Below are 20,386 nucleotides of genomic sequence, written 5' to 3' on the forward strand. Positions count from 1 at the left end.
GATAACTAAGAGAGTTAAAGTTTAAATAAATAGAGGTATATAATAATTTATTTTATATCTCAATGGGAGAGACACTTCCATAGACAAAATGAATCTAATATAGACGCCCAACAAAAGTAATTTTCTGACACCAATCCAGTCGGTGCTTGTGCTTGCACATCTTCATTTTTTCAGACAGGCTTCTAGCATGGATAAATGTTATCATGCATAGCCAAAAGGCACCCGAATGCCTTACCTTTTTTAACATGGGAAGAAAGGGCGCTTACACATCTGTATCATATATTTTCTGTCAAAGGAAACTTCTAAAAGCGTCTTTCGCTTATTTTGCAGCCGAGGTAACAACTAACTTAGGCAGAAATTTCAAAAAAATAGGAGCATGACTATGTAAGTGGAGTTTACAGAACTGTATTCATAGACTACTGGCAGACCTTACAAGCTTGCTATCCAAAATATTTATCAAATAGGCACAAAATTACACTGTAAAATAGGAGTAGTCTGTAGAATTTCTATTCATTTAATTTTGAGGAAAGTATCTAGCCAACAGCTCAAACTTAGAATAATTTTTAATTTAGGGTAGAAAAGTTGAAAGGTAAAATTCTAGACAAGCTATTTTTGTCCTAGAAAGGGGTCAGGCTGGGAAAATGAAACTTTCAGGGATGGATCTACATACTAAAGTGTATAGCCTGCTGTGAGGCATTCTGAAGTAGTCTACCTACCTCCACTCCTTCTCCCCATAGAGGGCACTGACCTTTGATAACCTTTAAAAATATTTGTGTTATGAAACAAAACCTTTCAGAATAAATATTCTTCTAAAATGAAGTAGACTATGAGAAAAGTATTTATAGCCTAGCTTCATAGCTTTGCTTGATTCCAATTTATGAGGTTTCATAATTGTTGAAATTCATTTCCTAAATTTAGAAAAAAACATGGTAAAATTCTAGTTAATTGACTTCTTGCTATCTCAGAAAGGGTTTAGGTCAGGAAAATGAAACTTTCAGGGATGGGTCTACAGGCTAAATTATGTCCCAGGAAGGTATTTTAAAGTACCCACCTCCAATCCTTCTCCCTCTAGAGTGCCTTGAAATTTGCCTTCATGACAGGTCTATTGAAATTTTGACAGAACAACATTTTACCTTAATTTTCAGTTACTAGTTGCTTTTTCTCTGCCTTTAGTTCTGAAAATGCAATTCCTGTTATTTGAGTAGAATTTTGAGCCATATCAATGTTTTTTTTTTCAAAATTTAGGGAATGTATTTGCATATCTTTAAAACCTTATGAAATGGAATTGAGCAAAGTTATGAAGCTGAAAACAATTTTGTTGTTCTTCAATTAAGCAGAAGTTCTATTTTGCAAAGTTTCACTTTTATAACACACACATTTTTAAAGGTCATCAAAGGTCAGGGCCCTCTAGAGGGAGAAGGAGTAGAGGTAGTTGCTTCAAAATACCTTCCTAGGATATACTTTAGTCTGTAGAGTCATCCCTGAAAGTTTCATTTTCCTAACCTAAACCCTTTCTGAGATAGCAAGAAGTCAATTAACTAGAATTTTACCAGGTATAGACCTATCAAATAAGCAATTTTCTAAGACATAGGAATCAGAAGAGGGTTAACATAGTAGCTTTGAAATACCTTCCCAGAGTATGTTTTTGGTCCTGGATTCATTACTGAAAGCTTCATTATCCTTACCTAACTCCTTTTTAAGATAGCCAAGTAGCTTGTCTAGAATTTTACCTCTTAGGCCTACTTATGTAGACTATTATAGCAACCATAGCCTAGCCTACTGTTGCTCTTGATCTGCTGTAAAACCAGTATCTCTCTATGCACTTGGTGATAATTCCTTAGCTTAAGAAAAATTAACTACTATGCAGATATACTTCAATTAAATATTTAATGCATAGATTTGATTAGGTTAGGTATTTAATATAATGTGTTTTGGGCAGCCTGCTTTCCATTATTCTCTGTTGTAGTTTCCATAACTTGTTACTAAAGTATTATAATTGCATCATATTTTGGTATATTTCATTATGGTTAACCTAATTTCACTTCTTGAGTATGGTTGCTTTAATGTATCAGTACCTTTTACCAATTGAAAAATGCATCAATGAATTCCCTATTCAATGCTTTATTATTTTTTTTGTGTTTAGATCATATTGACCAGTAAAAGATGAACATGTCCCTCAGTGTGCCTTTTAACATTCTTTTTGAATATAATAATTACTAATGTTGCAATTTCCATTTTAAGCCCTAGGCTAGAAGGGGTTTCTGAATACATGGTGCTACATGATTGAGGGTAAAGGTGGAGATCTTTCTATTACTAAGCTACTAATGAGATGAACATGAATCACTGCCTTGTTTAATGCTCTTTCTACATGTAAATGTTTTTCATCTTGGGAAATTCAAATTTGAGCTCTGTATTGGTCCTTAAAGATGGTGCATTCTTCTTCCAATTCTTGGTATAGAAAAGCTTTAAAATAATTTGCAACTGCAGGATATTAAACAAAAATCAGTGTTAGACTTATGGTTGACAATACACATCACTGTAAAAAGAGGTGTTTACTAACTCATTCTTAAAACTAGGAACAGTACAAGCAGTGAGATAACTATCACGTAATGAGTTCCAAATTTTTATTGATCTATTTACAAAAGACGTCTCACCTATTTTGGATTTTGGTGCTTAGGGGAGGCTAAATTTCTATACATTTTGCCTGTTTGATGTATAATGGCTTCTTTGAAAAAAAAATTTTCTGAATGCTATTTTACAATCCCGTTTACAATACTGTGGACACTGAGAAGATTAGAGCACTTCCAATGGATGTTAAGACTCAGCAATCCTAACTCCTCTAAACATGTTTTTAGTATGACAAATGCCTCAGTTAGGGAATTAGCTTTGTAGCAGATCTTTTTACTGATTCAATTTTCTTCCTATCATCTTTATTTATAGGGTAACATATTGGAGAGCAACATTCAAAGATAGGGCAAACCTTTGACTTGTATAATTAAAAACTTTCTATATCCTCCTGGAGTAGTTTTTCCATCTTGTACCAAGCCAACTTTCCTATACAACTTCACATCATCAGTAAAAATTTTAACTGTAGGATTCCTTATAACTGATGATAAATCATTTATATATATAGAGAATAAAATTGGACCTAAGCAACTACCCTGTGGAACCCTGCTACTAACTAATATACTTGAGGATTTTGCCTGACAAACAACAACAGCTCAACTTCTGCCAATCATGAAACTTTCAATTCACCTACTCATATGCTCACCAAGATTTTGGAGTTTTTGAAGCAGCTTAAAGTGGCATATTTTGTCAAAGACCCTAGAAAAATTGAAATGTATGCAATCAAATGGGTCACCTTTGTCAGCAAACTGCTGGAAGTCTTTTATGACCTACAAAATTTGCATACTACACAAAAGATTCAGACTGTATACATGTTGAGCCTCTGACCATAGCCCATTTATATAACATATAGTTGTATGTGATTAACCAAAATTTTTTCCATTATTCTGCAAAATATTGAAGTAATAGAAATTGGTCTGTAAATTTGAAAAGAATCACATCTACCAGACTTGTATAGTGGCTTTGCAAGAGCTAAAAATGACCAATTGAACAGAATGACAAGCATTCACATAAAACAGATGCCAATTTTTATGGCACTTGGTATTAACCAAGTGACATATAACAATCACAAATTCTGTTGGTATGTTGGTCCTGGTTTTGCTACTTTAGGCACTTTTAGGTAAGCTAGGACAATGAAATTTGGCAGGCATATCAGGGACCAGACCAGATTAAATTAGAAATAGTCTTTTTCTCGATTTGACTATCTGGAGGGGGAGTGGGGGGCCTCTTAATTCGGAAAAAATAGAAAAAATGAAGAAATTTTTAACTTACAAACTGTTGATCAGACCTTAATGAAATTTGATGTTTGGAAGGATATTGTGTCTCAGAGCTGTTATTTTAAATCCCGACCAGATTTGGTGACATTGGGGGATAGTTGGGAGGGGAAAACCAAAATCTTGGAAAACACTTAGAGTGGAGGGGTTGGGATGAAACTTGGTGAGAAAAATAAGCACAAGTCCTAGATATATGATTGACATAACCAGAACGGATCTGCTCTCTTTGGGGTAGTTGGGGTGGGATAATTCTGAAAAATTAGAAAATTTTTAAAATTAGAAAATGGAAAATGCTTAGATTGGAGGGATCGGGATGAAACTTAGTGGGAAAAATAATCAGAAGTCTTAGATATGTGATTTACAAAATTGGAATGGATCCACTCCATTGGGGGGGGGGGGGGGTTAGTTCTGAGAAATTAGAAAAAATTATGTATTTTTAACTAACGAAGGAGTGATCAAATCTTCATTAAACTTCATATTTAGAAGGACCTCGTAACTCAGATCTCTTATTTTAAATCTCAACTGTATCCAGCACCATTGGGGGGGGGGGGGGGCTGGAAATCTTAGAAAATACTTAAAGTGGAGAGATCAGGAGGAAACTGGATGGGAAGAATTAAAACCTGTCTAAGATACATGACTCACATAACCAGACCGGATCTGCTCCCTTTGGTGGGGTTAGGGGGGGGGGAATTTGGAAAAATGAGGTATTTTCAACTGACAAAACAGTGACCAGATCTTAATGTGATATTTAGAAGGATCTAGTGCTTTAAAGCACTAATTTTAAATTCCGACTGGATCCTTTGACATTGGGGGGAGTTACAGGGGGAGACCGGAATTCTTGGAAAACGTGAAAATTGGGGTATTTTTGTCTTACGAATAGGTGATTGGATCTTAATGAAATTTGATATTTACAAGGAACTTCATGTCTCAGAGCTCGTATTTCAAATCCCAACCAGATCTTTTGACATTGGGGGGAGTTGGAGGGAGAAATCTTGGAAAACACTTGGGGTGGAGGAATCAGGATGAAGCTTGGTGGATAGAATACGCAAATGTCCTTGATACGTGATTGACGTAACCGTACTGGATTCGTTCTCTTTGGGGGAGGTGGCGGGAAGTGTACAGTGATTTAACGAGTTTGGTGCTTTTGGATGTGCTAGGATGATGAAAATTGGTAGGCATGTCAGGGACCTGCACAAATTGACTTGATAAAGTCGTTTTCCCAGATTCGACCATCTGGGGGGCTAAAGGGACAGAAAAAATAAGAAAAAATGAGGTATTTATAACTTATGAGTGGGTGATCAGATCTGAATGAATTATGATATTCAGAAGGACATCATGACTCAGAGCTCTTATTTTAAATCCTGACCGGCATTAAGCCTCTGATTTTTCCTTTTAAATCAATCTATTGATTCTTAGGATTTTGTTAGAGCTCATACCATATGAGCTTCTGGCTCTTAGATCTTCTTGCCTTGTCACAAGTGCCATATGAGCTCTTAGCTCTTTTTTAACATACTATTTGTAATACTGTCAATATCTGGGCTTTTACCTGTATCCAATGTTCTCAGCACTTTCAAAACCTTGGAAATAGAAAATAAATGGACATCAGATACTCCATTTAGACTAGTTAAATCATTCCTGATACTTGATTCACACTCATTTTTTGTGGAACTCTCTGTCCCAGAAGCTTCAAAACTGCTGCTAAAAATACAGTGGCACTTCATGGCTTTACAGATGTCCTTTTCTATAAGAATAGCACCATCCCTAAAAACACTGGGCGATTGTGACTTATCTCCTGAAAAACGACCAACATACTGCCAAAATGCTTTTGGATTTTTTTTCAGAATTCCTAATCAAAATTGACTCAAACTCCCACCTATTTTCGTGCAGCAGTCTGTTCACATGATTTCTAGCTTTTTTATAAGTTTTCATATTCATATCAGCAATGAAACCCCTCCAAGCTGCATTTTTTCCTTTTTTTATGTTTTTTTTTAAAGTTATAAAATCCAGAGGCATTGGTTATCCACAATCTAATTGGATAAGAAAATTAAAGTTATTTTTGCCATGCCAGGTCTATGTATTTTTTTTTTTTTATATAAATATATAAAAAAATTTTTTCAAACAGTTTGTGGTAACAAACTGTTGTAAGGAGTGACCCAGCTGAATAGTAACCAAAACTCCAAATAACCGAATATTAATAGCAATAGTTACATTAAAAGAATTGCATTTAATGCTTATTTTAATTATGTAAGTTTCATCAAGTTTAGTCTTACCCATCAAAAGTTATGAATTTGAGAAAAATAAGGGGAATTACCCCTAAAAGTCATAGAATCTTAACAAAAATAAAAAAAAAATGTGGAATTTTATATTCCTTGCCACAAGAAAAATCACTGATGTGTGTTTATTTGTTTGTTTGATTTTTTTTTCCAGGGGTGATTGTATTGGCCCAGTGGTCCTCAGTAATTTTTCTCAAAGCCTCAGCAATGATTGTTATTACGTTAAACTATGTGAAAAGACAATTGGTTTGCTTTAAGACTCGATGCGGATATATACCTTAAATTGTCAAATGGTCTGTAGTAACATTAACAATTCACTTTTAAATAATATCCTTAAAAAACAAAACAATTTGGTGGTGCACTATGGTTTTTTAAAGCTCTGACATGTATTTCATGAATTGATGCATTCTCAATGTGTTTAAATACTTTTTCTTTTGAAATAGAGGCTCTGCGAGATACCCTTTTACATGATCTTTTCCTCTATCAAAAGTGTGTTTCCTGGGCGTCCTGTCATTATCATTCAATGTTCTGGCTATTAACTCCTGTTGTAGGGCAACAAAATTTAGGCTGTGATTCAAACGTAAGTGTTGATAGCTCTGGTAGTCATAGGCCTTCCAACCGTCACTGATTGTTGTTGTACCTGACAGGGTTCTGTTTCGTATCATTCCCAACAGCTAACTCTGCTGCAATCTAGTACAGCAACCATAAATGAATTTCCAATCCCTTGCTTTGTACCACCAAATACCCAAACACCATCAACAACACGAGCGCAATTATGCTTGTACTTGCCAAACTTTCCTTCATCTATCTCAAGAGTTACTCCCCCCCTCCCCGGATGGAGCAGAATTTGAATAACATATGTATATACAAACCTCTCAAAAGACTGACTCCAACCTACAATGGTTTGTTTAAAAAAATCCAAAATTCGCAACCAGCAAACTCTCTCTTGCAGGATTGGTCTGGAGCCAGAGTATCAAAAACCGGTAACCAGAGCCCTCCCATAACCTTTTCTCGAACCCAATCCCAAAAACCCTAAGACATCCTATCAATATTTTAAGATGGCTGTTTTGCTTAAAATAATCGAAAGATTTAACAAATACGTGTTCAGTTATGACATTACCCCCACATACCCTGGAATAAGGAGCGTAAAATTTGCCAATCGCAAGTTGTGTACGAATAATTTTTATAACTGACAAGGACGGTATGTTTGATCTCAGGCGTGGGATGAGTCCAAAATTCATAGAAATAAGTTTTGGATCAACACAAGCACACATTTTGTTGGGAGAAGGGAGGTCAAAATAGGATGATAATCTTTTTCATCCTAATTAGTTGTATTTCGAGGGAGCTCATACAGGTTGTTTATGAGAAAGCTCCTATGGGACTTATAGTTTATGAATGGTTGAATGCCAAAATAAATGAAGAGAAATTATGTGCATCCAGGTTATTAAATGCAATATTTGCAATATTTGGGGAACACAATTGAATTGCTTAATAGATTCAGCTGAAACTTTAAGAGAATATTTGATGGGTTGTGAAGGTCAAATAGATTTTGAATTTCGACTTCAGGAGATCAAGAATAGCTCATGAAGCATAATAAGCTTATTGAGAAAAATATATTTACATTGATTCCTAGTACAAAATATATAATTTTTTATGTTGATTAGCTTTGAAATATCATGTCATTAAGACACCCCAGTTTAATTCTTCTCCTACAAATCCCTGAAAATTTCCTATTTTCTTTAGAGTTTATGGGGATTTAGAAACATCTTTTCTTGACATAATTTATACTCTAAATTTGTTCCTGATGTTTTCATTGATCTTTTTCTGATCAAATTTGATATATCATTAGAGTAATTAAACTATAAATACGGAAATTTCGAGTCGGGGAGGGAGAGGGGTGATTCAAAAAATCTTCTCTTCGCATAGGTATGTTCTAAATACGGTCCTGAATTCATCAATAATTTAAAAAGGGAGTTTGTATCTTTAGAATGCATCTTTTGGGGGGGTCAAAACCTCAAAACGCACAGTTCCCCTCCCCCCTTCTCCTCTATATAATTTAATGGATGCGCCAACCCTACTATAAAGTAATTTTTTACTGTTCTTGCTATAAATAATAATTTGTCTGTTTCTAATTCGAAGGTTCTTTTCTCCAGTTCTTCCCATTCTGTGTTTTTTTTTTCAATTTTGAAGCGTTTATTGTAATTACTTCTTTTTCTGTCATTGTTTTAAGACTCCTTATTCTTTAAGTTTGTCTAGCCCAAACTCATTCAGCATACACGTTTCTATTTTATTTTTTTTTTTCAGAGCCAAAGTAGAACTTGGTGATATCACTCACCATAATATTCGTCAGCTGAAAAGGATAAATCAGATGATCTTTCCAGTTGCCTATAATGACAAGTTTTACAAAGATGTTGTTGATGCTGGTGAACTGGCCAAACTTGGTAAGAAGTCTAGCACTAAAGTTTTGGACGTAATGAATGTTCATAATATTTGCATATAGTTGTACACAGCTAATTTTAGGAGAATTAGAGGATATATTCGTTCATTTTCTTTCCCACGCCAACTAATGAAGTTTGGTCTAAATGCCCAGATTTCACAATTGTTTTGGGCTAAATTCTCTGGCAGCAGTAGGCTCTGTTATTGATCCTGCCGAGGAAAATTCCCTCCTATCTTACTCTGCAGGTATATTTACAATGCGGGGGGGGGGGGGGGGCTGGTACAAGATCATGGAACAGGATAAAAGTTCCTGGTAATTAGGAAATCAAAAATTAAAAAAGTATTATGTTTTCATACTGCAAAGCTGAGACAAAACAATAATATCATACTATAATAAGAATAATAAAGACATACCCTATCTAGCCTTTTCAAAATAAATATGTTCTATCTTATTGTGAATTCTGATATTCGGAAAGTGAATTGTCTACTGCTAGAACACATAAAGAAAGCATATTTCCGGCTTATAATTTCCACGTTTTTCCTGGTGGGGAGATCTTTGGGTGAATGTTGGACCACTTCCCCAACCACTATCCTCCCTTTGCGTGCTTGTTACTCGAAATGTTGTATATACTTATCTAATGTACTGTTTCTGAATCCTACAATTTTTCTTGCAAATCAAGGTGACTAAAGTAATCCTTGAAGCATGAGGGAAATGGGAATTAGCGTTCTTCTCTGTGGCTATGAAGTGCATCGCAACCATAAAGAAGCACTCTGTGGTTTTGGTTGTAACAGGAAGTTTTCTGTGCCACCATTCAACTTGAAAAATTGTGCAGATTAAGCATTGCAGCGTGACATAAATTTCAAAGTGAGTTCTGTCTTTATTTATAAATCGTCAGCTGATGATGACATGAGCACTGCAGTTACAACCTAGGTTGTTGATCAATTATCATCAGGTAAGGACCTTTTTAAGCAAGAAAAGATGCCACAATGAAGTGGTGTTTTCTGCCAGTTTGTGTCACAACACATCAATTTTTTCCCAAAGAGGGTAAAAATTCATCTATTTTTGTCGTCAAAACTGAGGAATTTATAAAATGCATAAATGAAATTACAAACGAAAAATGAAATGCTTCAACAAACGAAACAAAGCTGAGCGGTGCAAAGTCTAGTAGGTCCAGTCAATTTGTTATAGTCCAAAACCCCTTACAGGAGGTTTCGAGCCTCCCACCTTGAAAACATCAGTAGTTTCTAAAGCTGCTCTCTCTTACAAATTTTCTTCATAATGTGCCATACTACCACATTTACTTGTTGGTTCCATTTTAGAATAGAAAGGCTGATAAGGATAACGAAGACATTGTTTTAATCTTGATGATTAACATCCTTAACCGAAGGTTCACACCCCCCGCTCTTGTATGCTCCCACTCCCCTCCCACCTCCGTAATAAGGGAAAACTAAGGAGACGCATATTGAAAAACATAACTATTTAATGAATATAATGACACTTTTTTATTTTCACTTTATGGTACTAATTGAATCTTTACGTGTAAATTCTTAAAAGCAGCAATAGTGACATAACACTCAGACTCTTTATTTACGTGAAAACGTTGCACATATCTTGTGTGGAATTTTGAAGGATGTCAGAAGTAAAATCAAAATTTAAAGGTCTTAAGTAATCATGTTCACTTCAATAGTTTCATCGTTGAACTTAAACAAAAAAAAAGTTTCGTAAAGTTATATTTGTATATATTTAAAAAAATAAGCAAAAATTAATTTTGCAAAACTAAGGTTTAAAAACAAAATTAAGTTTTTCCTACAGAAATAAAGAGCAAAGTCAAAAAGTTAAGGATGTCAAAACTTAAAACAAATAAAATGATTGATTCACGGATTATGTAAGATGTATCTACAAAGTAACTCTGATAAACTGACTTGTGATATTTTCCAATATGTGTAGAAATCTAAATTGTCGCACTATGCTGAGAACTGAGCTAGCTTGAGATTTTTATAGAATCATAATTTATGCTCAAAATTGTCAATTTCATGGTTGCTGAAAGACTGTTAACATGTTGTAAATTAGTCCATATTTTGTGCAGCGTAGTCATAATATTCTAAATCAGAAATCTTCTTTGTTGGGTCTAATTTTACCTAATCTTGTCTTTTTGGGGTATGGTTTTGTGTTTTTTGAGTTAAACACTAAATTTTATAATTGTAAAGAAATCAGAAAATAGCACGAGTCAGTTCATTTGAGTTGGTTTTGTAGATATATCTTATATAGTCAGTGAAACAACAATTGTCTTTTGATTAAAGTTTCAAATTTGCTCTTTACTTCCTCAGGAAAAACTTCTTTCTTTTAATTAATTCATGTCATAGCTTGGTAGTATATTCCAGGAGATCGAAAGATCTTGCCCTGATTGAGGCAACCAATCAAATCCCTGCCTTTAGGAAAATATGTTTGACTCAGCTGCCATGGATAGCAGCTTTGGTATCAAAGGTTATGTTGTTTCCAGGAACAAGTGCGGTAGCAGAAACAGTTTTCAGTGGCGCAGAACTAATAGTTACTGCTAAGCGTTCAATGTTGGCTCCATACCGGGTAGATTATATACCGGGTAGAGCTTATTCTTATGCATAACAACTACAAAGCTTTCAAGGGTGTTTGAGCTTTTATTTCTAGTTAAGTGTCTTGAATGTTTTAATTCTCGCTCAATAAAGCTAGCAAATAAAAATGGCTACTATAAAAGTTCTCAAAACCAAAGGAGAGAGGCTGTGTGTGAGGTTATAAGATGTGACATATAATCTTTATTGCGATACCATTGAAGAGAAACAATGGTAAAGTGTATATAAACATTTTTTTCCTTTTGAATGAAGCATTGGAACGAAGGGAAAAGACCTCAGAAAATTGCCACATGGGTATAGGGTAGTCAAAGAAGTGGAATGCAGGTTACATGACTAGGAAGTCAAAATATATAATGAGATATAGTCATCGGGTACTCTTGAGGTTTCATAAAGTAACCATGGAGATTGGTGCAAGGGAATTGATTTTAATCCCCTGTTTCATCAGATTAATTCAGTTTCTATATAGTTTAAGGTGTCACTGTCAATCCTTCGGATTAAGGGAAGGTTTGGGATATTCTAAGAACTTTAGCTTAGAAGAATGAAGGAATTCCGATAAAAACTGATGCAAACTTAGTTAAAAAATCCTAAAATAAAACAAACGCCAATGGATCAGCGGCATGTCCCTGACCAGTTTTAGGCTGTGCACCACCAAAAATTTCCAACCCGCCAACGGCATGCCGCTGCCGCAGATAATTGTATTTGCCATCACCGAATAAAAGTTCGCCCGGCCTTGGGGACTAGATCGAATTCTTGACCCCGTGTTACCAAGCATAGAGTAATCCAGTGCGCTACCACGGGATACATTTAATATGCTAAGGATAGATTAGATATGTTATATTACATAAAATAGAAGTGTACTATACTTAAAATATAAATCAATACATTTACGTCTGTTTTGAAAACAGTGTTTAAACTCTCAGAATCTGAAACTTGATTGGAAGATTTCACTGTATCTTTTCATTGGCATGGATTGGATCACTAAAGTTTAGCTCTCAAAAAAATATATCAAAGATAAGGCGAAGGCTTATCCAAGCAGATTTTCTAATTAGTTTAATGGTGATGATGTTCTACGATTACTGTTTCGTTGGATATCTGATTGCTACTTTGATTGGGGGGGGGGGCATTTCGATTCTCGATCTTTGGGATAAAAAGATTCACCAAAATGAAAAAACCATGAAAATTAAAATCCAAAATAACAAAGACATTGCATTCTTTACTTCAAAAAATTTGACTAGTTAAGTTTTGAACTTTGAAATGGCTTTAAAGGCGCAATGAAGGAATTTTCGGTCTATTGTTTGTCGGAAATAATTCGTAGTGAAAGTTTTACATATAGCTGGTACTTTTGGTCAATGAGTCCCTAGAGATTATCGCTAGAATGTTTTTTGTGGGAATACTGGCAAATCATTAGCGTGTACTATATACTTTATGCATATGTTTACTTGCATTGGAGCTATCAAGGAGTAAAATTAATTTTGAATTATAATATAGGTTGTTTTTCGGGCTCATAATATTATATTTACAACTGCTGGGATTGTTTTTATTTGACATTAAACAAATTTTTCTCGCTTTGAGTGCTCTTCGTCTTGGGACAAAATTACACTAATGACATCTTCATAATATAATTATGTTTGTAAGAAAAGATTATTTAAAGAATGTGGATTCCTCTATTCTTACCGTCTATGAACTAACACCACATACCATTTTAAAGCGACTTGGTTAATATCTTATGGCTTTATTTTAACTATACTTCGATATATGTTACAGCTCTGGAATTAGGTCTGGGACCCTAATTTGGAATTATTCGGTCTCGAATTTAGGCCTACTTTCTGTTTCGTTTTTAGGCCTAAATTTTTTTGTAAAGGCCATAAGGTAGAAATCAAATAGGAAAAAATTTCTTTTAGATTCTTCACTCAGTCATCTTTATTAAAGTAATAATCACTGCTTTCGTAATTATTTCCCAGACCCTCTCTATAGGGTCAGGTCCTCCAAAGTCAATATACAAAATTTTTTGCTGATTTTGTGATTTGTTATTATCTTTTATGATTATTTCTTATCAGCATTTAGTTCATAATACTAAAGAAAACTTTGTATAAAGGAAAAAAATGTATGTAGCCTAGAACTATCTATTGTCTCATTAGGGGGCTGAGGTGGAATTGCGATGGTAGATTTTGAGAAAGTTTAATTAAATCTAATAATAGGCCCATGTTTTTTTTTAACTGATTTTTGTTCTATAATTTAGCTTTACCAATGGTTTATTAGGGACTTAACTATAGCTAAGGCATATTCTCATCTTCTTCACAATTTTGCTATTCCCAAATCTTTTAGTTTTCGGTCTGGTAAATCCATTATTTTAACCTGGATACATAGTTTCTTTCGATCTACCCCTGATCATCTCTCCAAGTGAAAATTGGAGGTCAATCTGGTCTCCCAACATCTTATGGGAATGTCAACTCAATTCTCGAAGCCTATATACACATGTTGTTGTCTTTTTCGGTCTACATCGCTACATCACGGAAGAATGAATTCTTGTCCAAGAAGGGTCACAATGCCAAAAATTGTAAACAGATAGGAGACCAAACTTTTAGAACCTATCCTTCTGTCCTTTCCCCCAATTCAGGATTCAAGGCCCAATTACTCCCCTTATAACATCTTTTGAAAGTTCTAGTTTGATCCCCGAAGGGGATCCCAGTTCCCCCTAGTTGAAAGTAAGTTTCTCCAGAAATCTTGTCAAAACTAAGATAAGTCTCCTTAATTTAAGCATCCACGGAAACGAGTCCGTTTTCTTTAGTACAGCTTTATCTTTTTTTTTATTAACATATGGCTCATTTTTCAGTTTTCTCTGTCATTTTCACTTGACTTGGAAAAATTGGCTTCAAATTTGCACTACCCCCCCCCCCCCTCCACGATTTGACGAAATTTCGCCACTGGTTTGGGTATGGCTTTAGTGATCTACTAAAAATGTCGTTGCAAACCGTTGCAGAACCATAATTGCGTAGCTTATTAAGGGGGCTTGAAGAAGAAACATACGGTAGTTGTTCTTGTTAACCACCAGTTAACGGTTTAACTGGGGGCCATATTAGGGACCATGATTATTACAATGATACCGTTTTATGTTTTCAACACTTACAGATGGTAGAATTGATAAACATCACGTTGATATGAGCAATAGCTTTCAAATGAGCTATCAAACATCACTCAAAAAATTCTTGTAGCCCACTAGCCCCAGCTTTTCTACTTGAAACATGGTACCTAAAGTGCCGTTTTAATGCCGGAACTTGCAGATGGTGAAATTTATAGGAAGTACGTAGATATTAATAATATCTATTGTATGAGCAATTAGAAATCTGTCTACGATGGTCCGGTAGCCTGGTAGTCCCAACCCCTGGGAAATGGCACAAAAAATGTAATTTTTAGTGCCATATGGCACTTGCAGATGCTGGAATTTATAAAACGCACTTAGACGTGACAAACAGCTTTTCAATAGGTAATTAAGCATTTCTATATGATGTTCTTTCAACCCACTAACCCTGAAAAAGATACGGGAGACAGATCAGTGCCAACCCATGCAAAATAGCGATTTTCCTTATAGTTCAAGGTGGGGGGATTGTAATATCTCTATACCTCGTTTTGGACCATGCTGATTCCAATGGTGCACTTTTCATTTTATTCTGACGCCATTTTCGAGGGATTTAAAGCTTTTTCGAAATCACTATAAATTTCTTTTCCCAATCAAGTTTTTGTTCCTAAATTAGTGTCAGATTGTATTTTTTTTTTTACTTGGCAATTATTTTTCTAAACTTAATTTTTTTAACTTTGGTTACTATGGGCTGTGGTTCCCTCTTTACTGGTTTGTAGCTACTGCTGCAACCATTATAAAAAAAAAGATAAGGATATGAACTCTCCTGAACCATTGATAGTGCATAGGACGTGATAAAGGCGTTTCAGTTACTGAGTTTAAGGGCTTTTCAGTTTTTCCAAGGACAGATAGCAAGCCTGTCGTCCAAACTTGCGGCAGCTGGAATCGAACCCAATGCTCGCATTGCCAAGCAGAGCACTAATCCACAGTGCTACCACAGTGTCCCATTAATGAGAAACCCGCAAATTTAGCCACGATTATAAGGATAAATAGGAAAATGAGGCACTCAAATCTCAGTAAAAAAAAAGAGCTCATGGTAGCACTTGCTACCTCCGCCTCCCGGTAAACTTCCTAAACACCCAAGGTGCCGCCCTCACCTCTCCACTTTTTGGGCCTGTAGGCCTACGAATAAGATCGCCTTTGCTAAACAGAAAAATCAACCGCATTACATGCTTAGTCCAAAATTTTCTCCAGAGAACGAAAAGTTTAATTTCTATCGCCCCTATCTGAAGCACCTTCTACATCTTTATTTGAAGGTTCACTTATAGTTAGAAAATTTGGGCATAACGACGCACTTTTCGAGGCTTCACGTTAACCCCCCACTAACCTACTTAAAGATCCACCGCCCCTCCTTCATAGTAGATGATGTGAGCTTATACGCCACTGTAATTAATCTTATCAAGCCTCAAATGAATCAACTTTTTAAATGAAGCCTCAAATAAAATGTAGAATGTTCAATATCACTGGATATTAATTAAAAAAAATAACTTTTCTAAAAAAAAGGTTTTCAAAGAAAAATAAAGGCCATGTTAAACTTAAGATCAGCAGAAATAAACATGTATAATATTCAAACTCAAAACCATCAGAAACTACTATTGAAGAATAAATGAAACCCAAAACGAACAGAAATTAAACAAACAGTCATCGCAAACAAACAGTCATCGCAAACAAACATACAACATGTACCATATGAATAAATCTTGAAACTATAAATCTTAAATCTTAAGATTTTATATAAAGTTATCTCAAAACGAATAAGACTCAAATTGAATATGCAAATTAAGCTCAAAACGAACAAAAATCTTTTATATTAAAGAATAAATAAAACCAAAACAAAACAGAAATTAAATATACAATCATAGCAAACAAACATACAACAGTTACTAATATAAATGAATAAATAAGTCTCAAAACGAGTCAAACTTAAATTGAGTCTGCAAATGAAGCTTAAAACGAACAAAAATCACTACAATGGCGCTTTAATCAAAACTAATTATATTACAAATATATTCTTTTATGTTTATTACAACATCGAAAATATAATTAATATTACAGTGAAACAAAATCTTGAAATAATGAGCTTTCAGCAATTAATATATTTATATATAAAATATTCAGTTTAATTTATTCGTTATTTCTAAGACTGTTCAAAACACCTGCAGTTTTTACTACAAACAGGAGTTTGGCTACTGCCCGTTTCCCTAACTGTAAAAGACTAAAGCTTGCTGCGTCTTTGGAGTTTTACTATTACGAACTATATTACAAATATCTTATTTTTTACTTATTATAATATTAAAAATAAAATTAAAAAGACAATGAAATAAAATCTTGAGCTGGGGAGCTTTCAGCAATGTCAATATATATCAAATATTCAGTTTAATTTTACTAGGGCTTTCCAATACTTTTCAAGGCACATATAGTTTTTAGTATAGCGCCAATGACGTATTCTTCATTTAAAAATTCGCATATTCAATTTAAGTTTCGATTTTAAAAAAATTTATTTATTCATTTATATTAATACCTATTGTTTGTATGTTTGCTATGATTGTTTATTTAATTTCTGTTCGTTTTGGGTTTTATTTATTCTTTAATTTTAAAAGATTTTATGTTCGTTTAAAGCTTATTTTGCACATCCAATTTCAGTTTTACTCGTTTTAAGATTTATTTATTCATTTATATTAATACCTATTGTTTGTATGTTTGCTATGATTGTTTATTTAATTTCTGTTCGTTTTGGGTTTTATTTATTCTTTAATTTTAAAAGATTTTATGTTCGTTTGAAGCTTCTTTTGCACATCCAATTTCAGTTTTACTCGTTATAAGATTTATTTATTCATTTATATTAGTACCTGTTGCAGGTATGTTTGCTATGACTGTTTATTTAATTTCTGTTCGTTTTGGGTTTCGTTTATTCTTAATAGTTATTTCTGGTCGTTTTGAGTTTAAGTTATTACAGATGTTTATTTCTGCTGATATTAAGTTCAAATGGCCTTTTGTCTTTGAAAAACTTAGTTTTCGGAAGGTTTCAAGTTTGTGGGGGGTTTTGCTGCCCCCAAAGTGAATTATTTGAATTTTGGATTATTTTGAATAAAATGGTTTTCTCAAAATTCTAATCGGCTGCATTTTGGGGAAAAAGTGCGCAAAGGGGGTTGGACTGGTTACCCTGTGATCATTTTCGACTCTTAAAAAGAGCAAAAGAAATTTCAGTCTTCAATCGAAGGAGGCTCCTCGAAATTTTATGTGACCACGCCATCCATAAAAGCTTTAAATGTTAACGATGGGTAACTAGAATTATCTATTGCTCTTTCCCCTAGGGCTGGAGGGGGATTTTTAAACACGGGACCATGGTTATTTTATATTTGGACTACTTCGAACAAAATGGCTATCCCAAAAGTTAGATCGGACGCGTTTGGGGAAAAGAGGGTGTAGAGGGGAACTAGTTGCCCTCTGATTACTTTTGAGTCTTTAAAAGAAAAATGGGACTTCCAATTTCCAATAATATAAACCTCCTTCAAAATTTATACTGCCACCTTTTCCATAAAAACCTTAAATGCGTCCGGGGCATAACTTACAACCCTTGCATCAGGGCTCTAGAGTTGTATCCACCACAAAAGCATTATTATATAATATCTTTGAACTAAAATGAACACCATGACTATCTAAAATTTTTGATCAGATGCATTTGGGGGAAAGAAGGCAAAGGGGAAAGCCTGATACCCTTTGATTACTTTCGGCTCTTAAAATGGGAAACTATAACTTTTCAAAATCTCAAAATTTGAACAGAATGCATTTGTCAGAGAAGGGTGTGTGTGTGTATGTTTGTATGGAGGGGGGTAGTCGCCCTCCGATCACTTTTGACTCTGAGAATGGAACTAGAACTTTCAATTTCTAATCCAACAATTCCCTCTGAAGTTCACATGACCGCCCCTTTCATGAAGACCTTATATGCCCCCGGGGCATAGCTTACAAGACTTGCCCCTGGTACATAACTTAAAACACTTGCCCTGGGTTCTGGGGGGTTGTGTCAACCCCAGAGTTTTTATTATATGGTCTTTAGTCTATTGGCTACTCTCAAAAAACAAAATAACTCTCTAAAAAATTCGATCGGATTCATTTGGGGAATAGAGGGTAGGGGGGCTAGTTGACCTCTGGCCCCTTTCTACTTTTTTAAAAAGGAACTAGAACTTAAAATTTTCAATCAAACGAGCGCCTCGGAAGTTTATCAGACCATCGCTTCCATTATAACCTTATATGCCCCGGGGTCATAACTTACAACACTTGCCTTTGTCTCCTGGGGGGTTGTGTAAACCATGAAGTTTTCTCATATGGTCTGTAGTCTATTTCGAGCAAAATTACTATCTGCATTGTTTGATCGCAGGTGTTTGGGGAAAAGCGGGTGCGGACGGGGGAGAGGAGGTTAGTTTCCATCTGATTACTTTTTACTCTTAAAAAAGAAACCAGCACTTTCAGCTTTAATTTATTAATAATGACGGCATAAGGCTTTTAAATGCATCCCCTTCCCTTCGAATCCCAGTCCCGACACTTTTAAACTTCTTCAAGATGCATGTGCATGTTACATAATAGGGGATGTTTTCTAAGCGATGCAGGTGCATGTTACGTCATAGGGAGTGGTGTTTTCTAAACGAAGCATGTGTTTATTACTTAAAAACCTAAGGGTGTAGGGGAAACCTTCAGGGGTCCCGCCAAAGCAGGATTTATTTGCTTTTTTCCGTAATTGGCTTTGGGTGTTACCAAATAGAGTTTTTTTTTCCTTGAAAACCCGCAAGGGCCAGGAAAAAACTTTCAGGGGCCTCCTCACTTAAGGGCGTGGTCCCAATTCTTCATCACCTAATATTTACATGTTTCTTACGTATACATAGGCTTTTCGTGTCCGCAAGCAAGGGATTTTTTTCACCATTTTCTGTGAGCAGAACTGTTATAGAGACTTGACATCTATTGATTTTCATGGAATATAGGTTTGTTGGTAAACACCATAAAAACACCGACTGAAAGAGATACTGGTGACCCAGATGAATTTTACTTACAGGTACAGGAGTAAATAGAAAGGGTCCCAGGTAGAAATATGGTGTTTTTACTGGGGTTTATCCAGGAGATGTTACAGTTATTCACGGTCCCGTCTTATCATGAAAAAATGTCTGTAACCGTTGTTCTCCACGATCTCTTTAATCAGAATAAATGCAGGAGAACGCTTGCTTTGAATTGTACTTACTATATCATATGTAGGGTGCGATTCAAGTTCTCATATTCCGGATCTCTACTTGTAACATTTCCGAAATTAAGTGGATAGATTATTATAAAACTAAATTTTCGTCACCTGATCCGTCAACTAAAAGTAAACTTGAAGAAGAGCTTGGCAGTATCTTAGCAAAATTCCAGCGCTCTACCTTCTCAATTACTCCTTCTGATGTAAAGTGCGCTTTAAGAAAGATCAAGAAAAAAACGTCCTCTGGTGTTGATCTGGTCTCTGCTAAGCATTTTGAAAATGCCAGGGATTTGCTTGTGCAGCACCTCTCGTTGTTCTTTCAAATGTCAATTTCTTCAGGTATGGTGCCACAATAGTTTTATCAATGGCCAGATCACTCCTATTCCCAAAAAGGAAAAAAGAGATCTTAAAGATTGTCAATCAACCGCCCTATAACCGTTTCGTATACCTCGTTCAAAATTTTTGAGTCTTTTATTCTCAGTGAATTTTTTTGTAAGTATTAAAACCCTCTGCATCAGTTTGGTTTCCAGAAAGAATTAAGTCAGGAGCATGATCTTTATGCCCTTTTTAATGTTCTAGTTGATGTGGAAGGATCTGGTGATTTCATTGTTCTTTGCGCAGTTGACATAGCTAGAGCATTCGATTCGTGTATATTTGCTCAGATTTTGTCAGAAGCAGTAAAAAGAGGGACTGATCCTTCTGTTATCAATTGTCTTCGTTATATGTATAGTGATCTTAAAACTAAAATATAAAATAAAAGGGGGTTCAGATTTTTTCAGTATTTTTAAGGGTGTCAGACAAAAGTGGTTTA

The 20,386-nt window shown here is 35.0% G+C and overlaps 1 protein-coding gene across 1 annotated transcript in view; it reads left to right on the forward strand.

Moving 5' to 3' along the window:
- The first annotated feature begins 299 nt into the window (after positions 1-299).
- LOC136039393 (probable N-acetyltransferase san) overlaps positions 300-20,386 on the forward strand; it is a 32,638-nt gene continuing 12,551 nt past the window's right edge. Inside the window, exons 1-2 of the mRNA XM_065723088.1 lie at positions 300-384; positions 8,477-8,613. Of these exons, the coding sequence (XP_065579160.1) occupies positions 377-384; positions 8,477-8,613 (145 nt within the window). The 5' untranslated portion in view covers positions 300-376. The remainder of the gene's footprint in view (positions 385-8,476; positions 8,614-20,386) is intronic.

The sequence above is a fragment of the Artemia franciscana genome, chromosome 19 (assembly GCF_032884065.1).
Source record: "Artemia franciscana chromosome 19, ASM3288406v1, whole genome shotgun sequence".
NCBI lineage: Eukaryota > Metazoa > Arthropoda > Branchiopoda > Anostraca > Artemiidae > Artemia > Artemia franciscana.